Below are 16,029 nucleotides of genomic sequence, written 5' to 3' on the forward strand. Positions count from 1 at the left end.
AATTAGCTAATTAGTTTATGAAAAATATATTTGAAATTTACATAATTGATTTTGAGTTAAAAAAAACTTGGCTGTTAAGTTGCGTGTTTCACTTTTCTTTTTCCTAAATGTTTAGTTTTCTTTACTATTGTGTACCCAAATACCTCTAATTCCTTTTTACCGTGCACAAATATTGTAAACACAGTTATTTACCGTTATGAAAATTCAGTTTTAATTTTTTAAGCTCGTTAACATCATTTATTTTTGCAAAGCCATTGACCATCTCGTATTAAGAAATTAAAAAGCAAATATAACAAAATAAATTTTTTCATCACATTTTTGTTTAAAAAAATTTATTAAAAATATTTTTTAAAAAGTTTATAAAAAACCTAAAAAAAATTATTAAAACAATTTTATGAAATATTTAAAAAAAATTGTTTAAAGTTGATAAAAAAAAATGTATAACAAATATTATAAACATTTTTTTTTTAAACATTTATACAAAAATATTTGTTAATATATAATATATTTAAAAAATTGTTTAAAAAATATTTTTAAATTTTTGTAAAAAATATGTATAAAAAAATGGTTACAAAAGAAATTTATAAACAAAATTATTAAAAAAAAATTATAAAAATTTTTTTATAAAAAATATTTATAAAAAATGTTTATAAAAAAGTATTTAAAAAAAGTCATAAAAAAAAATCATAAAAAAAAATCATAAAAAAATGTATAAAAACATGTATAAAAACAATTTTATAAAAAATGTTTGTATAAATTTTTTTTAAATATGTATTTATAAAATTTTTGTTAACATTTTTTTTAATAATTTTTAAATAATTTTTGTTTTAATATTTTTTTTAAATATTTTTTTCTGAATATTTTTTTCTGAATATTTTTTTAAAATATTTTTTTTTTAATATTTTGTTTTAATTATTCAAATTTTTTTAATATTTTTTTAGTGTTTACATTTTTTTTAATATTTAAAACAATTTTTTTTTAATTTTTTTTGATTAACTTTTGTTTTTTGATTTGTTTTGCAACTTATTTTTCAATATTTTTTTGAACTTGTTTTTTATATAATTTTTGTTGTATAAATTTTCTTTTCATAATTCTGTTTTTATATTTTCTTCTTTAAAAAGTTTTTTTTGTTTCTAATGTTTTTTTTTTATCACACCATTCATTTTCTACATTAGCATTGCATAGGCGCTGGTTGAGACACTAAAAAAGAAATTAGCATATTTTTTTAACATTTTATTATACATTTTTTTATCAACGCATACTTTAATTTAAATTTTAAGTCACTTAAATATTTCTTTATTTACTCTTACGCTCTCATATAAATTTATGCATTTTAATTTTATTGCAAAACGAAACGATTTATAGCATACATAGCGTACATTTACTTCATTTTAGTTATTTATTTGGAAGTAAGCATGTCTTTTGTTAAAAAATTACCCGAAAATGTCTTTAATATGCCACTAATACGCTATTCTCTTCTATAATTGCAACAATCAACTCAACTACCACGTAAATGTAACTGTTCAGCTCCACCGGATCGAATATGTTCATAGTCGGCACTTAATATATAGGGATGTGAAACCGGAGAATTTTCTCATCGGCAGAACATCAACGAGACGGGAAAAAATTATACACATAATTGGTGAGTATGAAATGTATTTGCATATATTCGGAAGATTAAGAGAAAAACCTGTAGCATAGTTTGAGGCTTACTAACAAGTTTTTATGAAATGCTGTCAACTCTAAATTTTTCATTGGTTGCAGTAGATTAGACTGATTTTAAAGACTGCAGTATTTAAGCTATCAGAAAAAAGTAATGTGGCAATATTTTTTATTGCATATTTTTAGGGTTATGAAAAGTTTTGAGATGTTTATGATAAGTTCTCTATTTTTAATGCCAAAATATTTAAGTTTATCTGAATTTTTTAAAACTTTAATCAAACTTGTTTAAAAAATGAGAAGAAAACACTAAAATATTTGCATACTTTTGGGGTTCGAAAATTATTTTTGTTTATTAAAATAAAGAAATAAAAATTATTGCAGCGGATTAGATTGATTTGAAGTACTGCAGTACTTAAGCTTTAAGAACTAAATAATGTGAAATTATTTTTTATTGCATACTTTTGGGGTTAGCAAAATTTTGAGATGTTTATGTTAAGTCCTCTATTTGTATGCCAAAATACTTAGATTTATCTGAATTTTGTAGAACTTTAATCAAATTTAATTATAACAAAGAGGAGAAAAATATTTGCAAATTTTTTAAAATTAAATGCGTAAAACTTTATTTTTAAACGAAAAATTATTGTTTGGAATTAACTGGAATTTATATTATTGAAGTCAAATTTTTAGAGATAAAAATGTTTTTCATTATTTTTTCCGCACCAATAAATTTTCATTATAAAAAAAAAAATATTTGCATACTTTTAGGGTTAGACAAAGATGTTAATGTTTAACTTTTTGTATGTTTGTATATTCATCCTGCTCTCTAGAATTTACAATATGTAGCTGAATCTCAAATAGCATATTGCATACTTTTAAGCGCGCTTGCTGATGGCCGCATTGATACATGCATTTTTTGTGAATGTATCTTATCGACAAAATTATTATTTAGCTTAAATTTCATTTAAAAATGTTCAAATTATTTACGGTTTAACTAAAAACTCTTAAAAACAGTTTGCCACGACACAAATGTTGCACACTTTTGGAGTCACCTATTAACTTTTTGTTGAATTTGACTACATTTTTCGGCAAATTCGCAAGAAAATACATAATGTATGCGCATATGGCCATAGGCGAAGCAAAAATTATGAATACGCCTAAATGTAGGCAACTACTTTATGATACCTTTGGTTTAGAAGTTACTTCTTGATTTACGAGTACATCTATGTATGTTGTAAATTTAATGTAAGTCTATTATGCTTGTAAAACTGTAAGGTACAGCAGTCGGCAGTTTGCGTTGGGCGCCTAAAGGCATGCAATGTTTAAAATTAAACTTTGATGTGTATACACGGCTTGTATGTGTAAATAAGAGTAATTGTGTATGGGTAGCTAGGCAGATTTTTTAAATTAAATTTGCAAGTTTTAGCTTTCTGACTAATTTAGTTACTAAATAATTGTGATTTTAGCAAAAATATATGTATATATAAGATATAGAAAATTTTGAAAGGCACACATACACATATACATATATGTGTATATATATATATATATGTATATATATATATATATATATATACATATACATACATATGTCAGATATTTAGAGCATTTGCCCTTATGAAAATGTATTTTCTCTTCAATTGCAAATTTGCACTGGGAGTTGATTTAAATTACTTAGCTTAAGGGCTCACATACATATATACATATACATATATACATATGTACATATATTCACTAAAATATTTTCAATTTATTAAAAAGAAATTAATTTTATATAATTTGTTTTTCCACAGATTTCGGTTTGGCCAAAGAATACATTGATTTAGATACAAATAGGCATATACCATATCGGGAGCATAAATCTCTCACCGGCACCGCACGTTATATGTCAATAAATACACATATGGGCAGAGAGCAATCAAGGCGCGATGATTTAGAAGCATTAGGACACATGTTCATGTATTTCTTAAGAGGTTCACTGCCGTGGCAAGGCCTTAAGGCTGATACACTTAAAGAACGATATCAAAAAATTGGTGATACAAAACGTGCAACACCCATTGAGGTGAACTAAATTCAATTAACTCAAAATTCAATAAATGAAACTTTTTATTAATTTTTTGTGTTTACAGGTGCTTTGCGATGGACACCCCGAAGAATTTGCTACATATTTACGTTATGTGCGGCGATTAGATTTTTTTGAAACGCCCGATTATGAGTTTCTGCGAAGACTGTTTCAAGACTTATTCGATCGTAAAGGCTATGTGGATGATGGAGAATTCGACTGGACAGGGAAGACAATGGTATATACAATTTCATTCTTATACAATTTACAATTTATCTATGCATAACATACATATATATACATTAGGGTGTCCGTTTGGTCGCAAGTTAATTATTTTGTTTGCGAACGCCTGCTTAAGTTTCAGTTTTTGCGCTAAAAATAAGGATGCAATGTGAGAAAGAGCTTGATTTTCAATTTAAGCCTAAAAACGTTAAGCTTTAAACTGCCTAATAGATTAGGGTGGACAATTTTTGAAAACAAAAAAATCATAGCAGGCTGAAATTCATCGGAAAGGTATGATAAAATAACAAATCTTAAGGAAAGTTAATTTACGTGTGGAAATGAGTTCGAGAAGAGAAAGGAGTGAGGCGCGGTTGAACTTTTAAGTGTTAAAAACTGTTTATCTCGATTTCCGGCAAAACTACGAACTATATAGAAAATTTTTTTGTAAGAAATTAAAAGATCTTTACTTGTGTATATCGCCTTTTTCACACATCCTCAAAATTTATGTGAAAAATTCAAATAACCAATTTTTTTGAACTCTATAGAAAAAAGTTGTAGGAAATGAAAAGATATGTAACTTTCGTATATCGATTTTCTTCACATAACCTCAAAATTTATTTCAAAAAAACCAACAACCAATTTTCTGGGTTTTTTAATTTTTATCTTGTACAAAAAATTTTTTTCTTACGCGAAATTTAATGCAAACTTACATTTATACATACATATGTCCAAAATACACAATTTTTTTTATTAAATTTCATTTTTCTTTTCATTTTCTGCACCAGTCTGTAAATGTCCCTACTTTTCCCATATATTTTGCGTGGTATTTTTTGGTATTTTGCAATAAATAAACCTACAACTTCAAAATAGTGATATTCCAATGCAAAATTTTCCTCTCTATAAAAAAGGTCATAATAATTTCTTTCATAAAAGCATTTCTATAAAAGTTATTTGCAGTTAAAGTTATGCATCAAATGTACTGTATTCATCGAGTACACCATGTCGCATGAGCAACAAGGAATGCATAAATCACTTGTCTAAATACTCAGTATACATACATACATATGTATGCATTTGACGGATAACTTTAACTGCATTTAACATAAATAACAAAATAACTTTTTTCATTACATTTTTATTTAAACTTTAAAATTTAAAAAAATTGTATAAAAATATTTATTTTAAGAAAATATTAAAAAGAAGTTATCAAAAAAAAAAATTATATTTATAACTTTTTAATTTTAATTTAATTTACAAAAAAAATATTAAAAAAAAAAATTTTTTTAAATTTGTAATATACAATTTTATTTAATAATTTGTTTTATAACAATTTTTTTTTATAAATTTTATAAACACTACATACATACATATATGTATATATAAAAACTTATTTTAAAAAATTTATAAAATAAATTTAAAAAAAATTGTTACAAAAAAAAGTATTAAAAAATTTATAAAAAAATATTTATAATATAAAATTTTAGTTAATAATTTGTTTTGTTACAATTTTTTTTTTATAACTTTTATAAAGACTATAAAAAATTATTTAAAAAAAATTATAAAAAAATATTGAAAAAAATTTTACTAAAAAAATAAATTAAAAAGAAAATTTACAATACAAATTTATAAAAAAAAATTATTCAAAAAAATTGTTAAAAAATGTATAAAAAAATATACATAACATAAAATTTTATATAATAATTTGCTTTGTTACAATTTTTTTAAAATAATTTTATAATATAAATTTTTTTTAATAATTTTTTTGTTACAATTTTTAAACAATTTTTGTTTGTAAATTTTATAAATCTACCTTTATTAAAATTATTAAAAAAAATTAATATTACAAATATTTTTTTATAAATTTATTAAAATTTTTTTTTTAAATAATTTTTTTCCAATGTATTTTTTTTTTAATATTTTTTTTTAATATTTTTTTTTTATATATTTTTTTTAAATATTTTTTTTATAATACTTTTTTTTTTAAATAATTTTTCTTAATAATCTTTTATAGAGCGAAAAATTTTGTATTAGAACATCACTTTTTCAAAGTGGTAGATTTTTACTTGCTTACTGCAAAGTATCAAAAAATATCATAGTGTATACATTTTTGGAAAGGAAATATGATTTAGTCACGGTTTAAACTGCAAATAAAGTGTTGTTTTACATTGTATCCTTTCGTTTAGCGCAAAAACTGAAAAATCAGCGGGCGTTTGAAAAATCAAAAACAATTTGTGAAACAAAAGATACGCTAATACTATACTTACATACATGTAATTGTATTAGTTAAACGCATATCGGTGCGCAGTGTCACACATATACATATGTATATGTTTATTAAACATGCGGGGGGTATAAGTAATAAGATGTGTCTCATAATCAAAGCGAAACACACAAACAACTATATATGCACATGAGCGACATAACTAAACTTTTGCGCATGCGTGAACAACTTATAGCAAGTTTTTTGTTTTAACACTTGAAACATTTTTTTTTAATATTTTTTTCAATTTTCTTGTATGACTTTTGGTAGTTTAATTTTAGGCAATGCTTTATTTTTTTTGCACACGAATGTACCATTTACTACAATTCGTTTAACTTTGCACTGAACTAATGGCATTTTCTATTTTTCAAAACTCATTCACAATCAAATCCCTTTGAAATATATCACAAATCCAAAAAAAAAAAAAAATGAAAACATTCTTACAAAACTTTTCGGAAAAGGGTTCAAGTACAAAAAAGTTGATCGATAAATTTTAACGCAGTCTTTACTAAACAATTCTTTTTAAATATAAAGCGCATAGCAAGTAAACAATCGAACTGAAACTGTTGCAACAACAACAACACGCTGCAATCAATTGCCATACAAAATTGTCGTGAAGAAATCAAGCAGTTGAAATATAATGGCGGATGCAATCCAATTGAATTTCTAACCGATAGGCGAAACCCGTACAATTTGTGTCAATTGAAAATGAAACTACCGCTACTACAACAACTAATAGTATTTCCTTCCTGCTGACCTAGTCATGATAATGTATGAATGTATATGTGCGCTGTTTGTTGGCACTACCACAGTTGCATACAATTATCGATTGTCGCGGCAACCAATCAATGAAAAAAATAATAAAAAAAAATAAAGCGAAATGAGCAAACGTGCGCGAAAAGCAAAAAACTGTAATTTAATAAGCAACTCAAGCAAATAAAAACAAAAAACATTAAAAGAAGCACTCAAGCCTAAAGCAAGCATATTTCGTTCGTTCAGTGCAAACAACAAACATCTGCTGATGTACGTGGCCCCCTCTATTTCCACTTCCGAATAAGTCATTGCAACATAAAATTATAAAAAATTTATTCCTTAGCAAACTTAATGTAATAATTACTTTCTAACAACAATTTAAATATCTATTTGTATAGAATTATTCACTTTACATTATTAAATTTTTAATTTACCGTACAAAAAACTAAAAAATATAACTTAAATTAAATACTACCATAGACTTATTAAAATGATAAACGCTAAAACATGAAACCTAGAGCGAAAAATAACTTCAATGCGCTTATTTGAAGTTCAACATTGTTTTTTTTTATTTTTTCCCATTAATGAAAAAATAAAAATGCATCTATTTTGAACTGAAAACATGAAAAGTGCGCTATATTTATTAGTAAGTGGTTGTGTTTTACATTTTTATACAAATACAAATGCCAAACATTCATGTGAATGTATGCAGAAATTATAGTAATAATTTTTTTCTTTGATTTTATAAGGTCTTTTTATTGTTTAAAATGGACTGATAAAATGAACTTTTTTTTTGTTTTTTTATTTATTATTTTTAGTACCGTACGAATATATTCTCTTTAAAATAATATATGGAATTTTGAATCCATGAGTCGTTGCAGATTTTTCTATCATATAATTATATTTTATAATTAAGATTCCTTAATTTTTTTTAAATAAAATATTTTTTTTTTAAATATTATCTTTAAAATAATATATAATATTTGGAATTTATAAGTCGTTTTAGATTTTTTATCATATAATTAATTATAATTAAGATTCTTTAATCTTCTTTTTTTAAATAAAATATTTTTGTAAATTTTTTTTTGCAATTTTTTTTTTAATTTTAAAATATTTGCAATTTTCTTTTTAAAATTTTGGAAATCTTTTGCTTTATAATTTTTAAAATTTTTACCATTATTTGTTTTGTTTTTTTTTAAATTTTAAGTTTAAATTTTTAAAGTTTTAGTAATCTTTCTTATTTTAATTATTAAAATATTACAGAAAAATAAATTTTGTAATTTTTGAAAGTCTGAAATATAAATATGTATATGTATATTTCTTTTCAAATATTTGCATTAATTTTTTTTTCGTTGTAAATTTTTTATCGTATAATTATAAAATTTGATAATTAAGAGCTTATTTTTTAATTTTTTTTAGTTATTATATTGAAAATACTTGTTTTTCTTTTTTAACATATTTGTTTTTTGTAGTTTTTGAACTACTTCCAATTTTTTCTAATTTTTAAAATAATTGCAATGTTTTTTTATAATTATTAAACTTTTTGCCATTTTTTTCTAACATTTTTGTAACTGCTTTTGTTTTTAATTATTAAAATATTTAAAATAATAAATTTTGTGTTGTTTGAAATATATGAAATTTTTTTTTATTTTTAAAATGTTTGAATTAATTTTTTTCGTTGCAGATTATATTTGATGATTAAAATATTTGTTTTTTGCAGTTTTTGGATTGCTTCTAATTTTTTCTTAATTTTTAAAATAATTGCAAATATTTTTTTTTAATTTTTAAAACTTTTGCTTGTTTGATTTCTAAAATTTTTGAAATATCTGCATATTTTTGTTTAAATATGTCCATTCATTTTTTTGTTAAATTTCCAAAATAATTTCAAGATATATTATACTTTTTTTTAATTTTTATAATATTTGTATTTTTTTTATTTCTTATGTATTTTTTATGAAATTTTATATGTTTTTTCGTTCGATGTTAAAAAATTGGTAAAATTAGAAAATATTTTTTTTTAATTTCTAATGTAATTTATTTTTTTTTTAATTTTTAAAATTTACAATTTTTTTTTTCAATTATTAAAGTAGTTTTTTAATTATATGATTTTCTTTTTTAATTTATTTCTTAGTTTTTTAATTAAAAAAATTAAAATTTAAAAATTTTCTTTAATTTTTTTTTATTTTTTTTTTTCTTTTTATTATTTTTTGTTTTTCTATAATTTTTTTTTAATTTCTATTTTTTTTAATTTTTTTATTTTTTAATTTTTTTATTTTTTAATTTTTTTATTTTCTTATTATCCTTAATTTTTTTTAATTTTATTTTTTGTAATTTTTAAAATATGTGCACAAATTTTTATCTAAGATATTATTTATTTGTATTCTATGGTTCTAAAATATATAGTAAAATTTTTATAAATTTAAAAATCTATAAATTATTTATTAAAATAAAAATTATGGTTATTTAACAAAAATCTTTTTTTGACATTTGTAAGGTTTCCTTTGCCCAAATATACTTATAATTTGAACTTCTGCACATACTCATTATATCAAAACGAGTTTTAGAATGCTGGTGCCGTAAGCGGAAATTTTGAGTTGGTTATAAATTATATTAAAAAAATCCTCTTGTAGTTTGAAAAAATTAAAACACAACACTAAGTTAATAGAATGTGTGTTCCTCACATTAAATATTGACAATATGGATTTTATAATTCTATTTTATACCTCAAAATCTCCACATAAAAATCACGATATTTTATTTTTTATCAATTCTTAATAAAATATCGTGATATTTGAGATAGCATTTGTTATAATTATTGTAATAGACATACATACATATTATGTAGTATAAAAAGTTACTTATATAATACTCTTCTTTGATTATGACTTTGCTTCTTTTTAACATATTCACAACATTTGTGCATTCGATTAGCTGAAACTAATTTTAAGTTTTTGCATGATCACCAAAATATTTTGTAATTTTAATTTTTATTACAACTACAATATCACTAAACCCCCTCAAAGACTAAGGAGCAACTTGAACAAATGAAGGTTATCAAGAATGCGCCACCGTCACATTTAGCCAAAAATAAATCAGACAAGGTATTATGTTTGTTATTATGTTCTTTATGTTTGTTCTAAACAAGTTTTTGTGATAATACTTTGTTTATCGCTAAACGACGCTGAGGCAGCGAAATTAATCACACATAAGTAGTTAAAGCCAATACACGAAGACACAAAAGAACATCTTTTGAGCACGAACGCGCCGATTAGACACTATAATATGCTAAGAACTTTTTAGAATATATGTATATGTGACCATGATTTTTTTTAATTTTTGTTTTACTTTTTATTTTTTTAGTTATTTATTTTTTTTTATTTCACTTTTTATTTTTTTAGTTATATTTTTTTGTGTTAAAATTGATTTTAAGAAATCTTTCTGATCAATTGAGGTTAATTCTTTTTAATAATATTGAGTGAAAAATAACAAAAAAATTGTTTAAAAAATAGGTTTTTATTTAAAATCAATTTATTTTTTTATTTCACTTTTACTTTTTTACTATTTTTTGTGTTAAAAATTTATTTCAACAAAGTTTTCTGATTAATTGAGGTTATGTAGTTATTTTTTGAATAATATTGAATGAAAACAAAAACATTTTAATATTTTCTCTTTTTTTACATAGTTTATATTTTTTTATATTCTTGTTTGTGCTATTTTATATTTATATATATTTTATATTATATATATATTTATATATATTTTATATTAATTTATTTACACTCGCGGTCACGCCAATCTTATCACTCAAAATTTTCAAGTATGTTGCATATTTGACTACATTTTATAGACGTACTTTTTGTATTATAGAAATTTTTTATTTAGAAATAAGTTAATGACATGTTTTTAATCAAAAATATTAAAAATTAAAAAAAAAAAACACATTCAGCTATAGATAAATCAATTAAAAGATAGTGAGCTTTACAAAATGAGTTCGAAATGTAAGAGATTGACATGCGATGAAAAAATTATATTTTTTATTTTTTTAATTTAATTTCATTTACACTATATTTGAAATTAATATTTTATTTTATTTTTTTTTTTTTTATTGAAACACGAAGTTTAGTAGGTGTATCACTTTAAAAACAATAAAATCGGCCGCTTTTGTATAAACACAGAAAAGCTAATTTGTGTTTTACTCATTAAACGCAATACATTAAAAACTATAATTAAAATTAGATAATACAATTCAGTATACTTATGTTTACTAAAAACATAAAAAAACAAGACTGAAGAAAATCTCGAACGAACGATGAAGTCCGAAAAAAAATTTTAAGAGTGGTAAGGTTTGCGTGGCCACGAGTGTAATTAGTATATGTACATATGTATATTAAAAAATATCTATACATATGTATGTATGTACATACTTTTAAATAGTAATTTAATTAATTCCTAACAAAAAGCGTACAAAAGCTGCAATATTGTCTGAAAACAGTAATACGTAAAATTTGGGGCCGTGAACCACACTTGCGAACAATTTTTATGATAACTACGATTACTTCAACCCTTGCATTTGTATTTAGTAGTTATCGCTAGTTCTTATATGCTATTTTTATGTGCATAAATATGTATTTGCTTATGCGTCTGTGGTACATGTATGAATACTTGTGTGCTATCTACATATATATAGTTTGTATGGTATATTGTAGTATTTTTCCAAAATTGCAATTTCCAAATTGAAACTAACTAATATTTGTTTCTTGCATTTTTTTATTCCATACATATCATAAAACAAAAAATAAATCGTGTGTTATGCTGCAAACTCATCGAACTACCATCACCAACTACTAACCCAACAACACCAATGCAACAAAATTAAATTTAAAAAACATCAAAAAAAATGCAAAAACTGCGTATGTTGTGCGTGTATTGTAATTGTGTTTACTACAAAAACCAAAAAAAAAAACACCAACATCACCAACAACAACAATCAACTAAAATGCACCTGTACCTTTGAAAATTGGCCACAATCTAAACAAATGCAACGTAAACCAAAAAATAAATGAAATGAATGTGTAAAAAATTTGCATTTACTGCCTGCAAAATTGAAAAACAAAAACTGTCTCTCTATCTGTGTGTGTATGTCGCATTTTAACGAACTGTATTTAGTCAACGCCCGTCGGATCTCTGCAAACTGGCCATGAAGTCATCATTTCACCAAATAAAGATCGTCATAATGTAACGGCTAAGGTAAGCGCAATTGTTTTTGTAGTTTTATACACAAATTTCCACACTTCTGATTAACACGTAATTTTGCTTAACTAAAATTAAAAATGGATAAAAGAAAATAGTAGTTCTTAATAGAAAATATATCATAATTTATGTATACATCGTGCGTTCACTCTCATATCGTATACTACTAAACCCATTCAATTCTCTTATACTCAAACTTATACTCTTATACCTATTATACCATTTATTTACGGTAAATTTGTTTTAGCGTATATTTTAAAGAAACTACTTTTTAATTTTTATATATATATACATATGTATATATTTTGTTTTAAGAAAAAAAAAATTGTCTAAAAAATGTTTTTTTATTATTTTTTCGCACTGTACACTGGCGACCTTCGATTTGCGCTCTTTTTATACAAACTCTCCTCTCTCCGCTTTACTGAAACACAAAAAAAAAAACGCACAAAAAATAAAAAAATCACTTGAAAACTTCTACTAACCAACGGCGTCGCTTTCACTTTTGCCATCCAATCGGATTTTTGTTAAACTTTAGGATATTTCATATTTTGATTATGAGGAAGACGATGATGATGGTGATGAGGAATATTTGATACTCGAGGTTAGAACTGTATGTGTGTGGTAGTTTGGCTAGTCCATAGTACAACAATGGTGAACTTAAGCTATCGTCTTCCACTCCGCTTTATGTGAGGGACATTTTCGAAAGAAATTTTTTATCATAATATTATGACTGAGAAATTTTCTTAGAGTCACGCTAAAATATATAAATTTTAGTAACTGCTGCTTGCTGCCTATTAATTGAATTTTTAAAGTATATTTGCCTAGTTTTAAATTGCATTGAAATATAGCAGTAGAAGCGTACGATTTTTATATACCAAAATAATATTATATATTTGTATATCTATATATTTTATAACATTATAAAGCCGCTAGTGCCTTTTCTATTTACTTTTAGTAATATAAAAATTATAATAATACAATTTAATGTCATGCTAAACTTACTAACGCAGCCTTGGGTAAGCACTAATTCCACCTAATAAAGGTCGTTGGTTGGAAAATTGGTTGTTGCTAATATTTTTAATGGGAAAAAAATATTTGTGTGCGCCTAAAAGTATGTGAGAAAATGTAAATATGCCTGGCACATCATTTATTGGCTTATTGAATTGAACGCTTTTTAAAGCTAGTAAATCGTAGCTCTTCTCTAAGCTATATAACCCAGTTTTAAAGCCATTTTGACGAAGGAAATTTAGGAAAGTACAGTAAGCATTAATTTTAACAGCAAACATACATATAGTAAATTATATATTGCAAAGTTTTTGTAATTTTTGGCTATTTTATAAAGTGGCTTGAAATTCATTGATAATATTGAGATTTTGACGGACGTTGGAAAAGAAAAGGCATACTTTTCAAGAAAACAACTCTAAAAATTAAATTTGTAGTAAAAAAATAATTCTCGACAAAATTTTAAATTTTTTTCAAAAAATAATAAAAATCGAATTTTAAAAATAAAAACAAAAAAAAAATAAAATAAATAAATAAAAAATTCAATTTGTAGAAAAAAAGTAATTTTGAATTTGAAAAAATTTTCCAAAAAACAAAATATATTTTTTAAAAAATTTCTTTAAACTTGTTATATTTGTTTGTTATAAATTTTTTTTTAGTTTTTTCCATTTTTTTTTAATAATAAATAAATAGTACAGTTTTTAGGAAATTTTTAAAATTTTAGAAACACAATTAAAATTTTAAATTAAAAATTAAATAAATAAATAAAAAAACACAATTTAAATTTTAAATTAAAAATTAAATAAATTAATAAAAAAATCAATTTGTTGCAAAAATATATTTCTCGAAAAAATTTGTAAAAATTTTCTAAAAAATAAAATTTCTTTTCATCCAGTTCGAATTAAATTTTTTCGAAATTTTTTTTTTAATGATTTAATATGAAATATTGTTTCAATTTTGAAAAAATTAATTTTTAACTACAAAATAATTTAAAAAAATGTGTATGGGAGAAGATTTTTTCGAAATAAAAAAATAATAATTTTATTAAAACTTTAAAAAATAGTAGAAAAAATAAAATTCGGATACACATTAATTTAGTTCTGAGATAATCGTATGTTGTTGTTGTAATTCATGAACGTTTTTGGGAACTACTGCCAAGTTGAGAGTCCACAATTTCCGGTTATAAATAACCGAAATCTCACCAAAAAGAATAAATTCTCTCTACAAAAGGCAGAAAAAATATTCGATACCAGGAAATTGTCCCAAAATCGACGGTTTAAGACTAGTACCAAAACGAATATCAATAACAAGCATTAAATAATTTAAATTATGTATTTTGTTTCATAATAATCAAAAATAGTATTTTCGAGTATAAGAAAAAATATATAAAATTTAAATGAAATAAGGCAAAATTCTCAAATAAATTAAAATATATACATATACATATGTACATGTATACATATGTATATGTATATAAAATAATATAATCTTAACATAGATTAAAAAAATGATAAAAATAAAATGAATAAAAAATATAAAGATAAATGATTAAAAAAATATTTGAAAAACAAATGAAATAAAAAAAATTAAAAATATAAAATATAAAAATAAAATAAAAAATAAAAAAAAAAATTTAAAAAAAAAATAAAAAAATAAAAAAATAAAAAAAAAAAAAAAAAAAAAAAAAAATAAAATAAAAAAAATAAAATAAAATAAAAAAAATAAAATAAAAATAAAATAAAAAAAATAAATAAATAAAATAAAATAAATAAAATAAAATAATCTTAACGCGGATTTAAAAAAAAATGATAAAAGTAAATAAATAAAAAAATATCAAATAAAATTAATAAAAAAATATGAAATAAAATGGTTACGAAAACTAAAAATTAGATAAAAAATAAAATAAATGAAAATTAAATAAAATGAAATTAAATAAGATAAAAAATAACAACAAAAATAAAATAAAATAATCTTAACATGGATTTAAAAAAATGCTGACAACAAATAAATAAATATATAAAATAAAGTAAAATAAAATAAATAAAAAATAATATAATACAACATAAAAAACAATAAGTAAAGTAAAATGAAACGAAATAAGAAAAAATTAATGAATAATAAAATGAATTCAAAAAAGTAAAATAATTAAATAAAAAATAATAATATAATATAAATAAAAATAAAAAATATATAAAATAAAATTAGCTAAAGCCTCATTTAAGTACACCGAATTTTATAGCATACACTTGGGTTATCTTTATACACTTCCAGAGAAGATATGAAAGCTTTTTTTGATCTACGCCAAAGCAATATATATACATCATTCTTTCTATAGATTCCTACCGCTATTCGTTTTATGTGACTAGCTCAAGTGTAAGAAAAAACGCATTATAGTACATGTGCTTATTCTTTATACATAACTGTATCTATGTGTGTCAGCATATACATACATATGTATGTTGCAACTGTAAATATATTTCTCGTGTCAAAAGTCACAGCTTGACATTGTCGACAAATTTCAGACTTTCAACTAAAATAAATACAACAATAACGACAACATAATGGATTTTCACTAACGGACTATTCGTTAAATGACATTTTGCTGCAAAATTGCATCTTTTGTCAGTGACTAGGTCAATTCTCCACTTTGCCAAACATACATACATCCACACAAACAACATTTTCGATATTTTCGACTGCACACAAGACTGACAGCATAGAACGACGGTTAACGTGCTACACATTTACACTTACACACATACACACACATACCCTCCTGACTTGCCAATTTGGTTGTTATTTAAGTTACCGTTACACACCA

At 22.6% G+C, this 16,029-nt stretch overlaps 1 protein-coding gene across 26 annotated transcripts in view; it reads left to right on the forward strand.

Moving 5' to 3' along the window:
* Positions 1-16,029, forward strand: part of LOC126751242 (casein kinase I) — a 137,367-nt gene that overhangs the window by 105,283 nt on the left and 16,055 nt on the right. For 8 of the 26 annotated variants that reach the window (XM_050461340.1, XM_050461344.1, XM_050461347.1 and 5 more), the window contains exons 6-9: positions 1,528-1,642; positions 3,453-3,721; positions 3,789-3,959; positions 12,123-12,203. In XM_050461340.1, coding sequence (XP_050317297.1) covers positions 1,528-1,642; positions 3,453-3,721; positions 3,789-3,959; positions 12,123-12,203 — 636 coding nt within the window. Of the gene's footprint in view, positions 1-1,527; positions 1,643-3,452; positions 3,722-3,788; positions 3,960-6,664; positions 7,376-9,979; positions 10,058-12,122; positions 12,204-12,741; positions 12,808-16,029 lie in introns of those variants that run through there. The other 18 variants (XM_050461338.1, XM_050461328.1, XM_050461331.1 and 15 more) reach the window with 5 other exon arrangements.

Source organism: Bactrocera neohumeralis, chromosome 2 (genome assembly GCF_024586455.1).
Source record: "Bactrocera neohumeralis isolate Rockhampton chromosome 2, APGP_CSIRO_Bneo_wtdbg2-racon-allhic-juicebox.fasta_v2, whole genome shotgun sequence".
Classification (NCBI taxonomy): Eukaryota; Metazoa; Arthropoda; class Insecta; order Diptera; family Tephritidae; genus Bactrocera; species Bactrocera neohumeralis.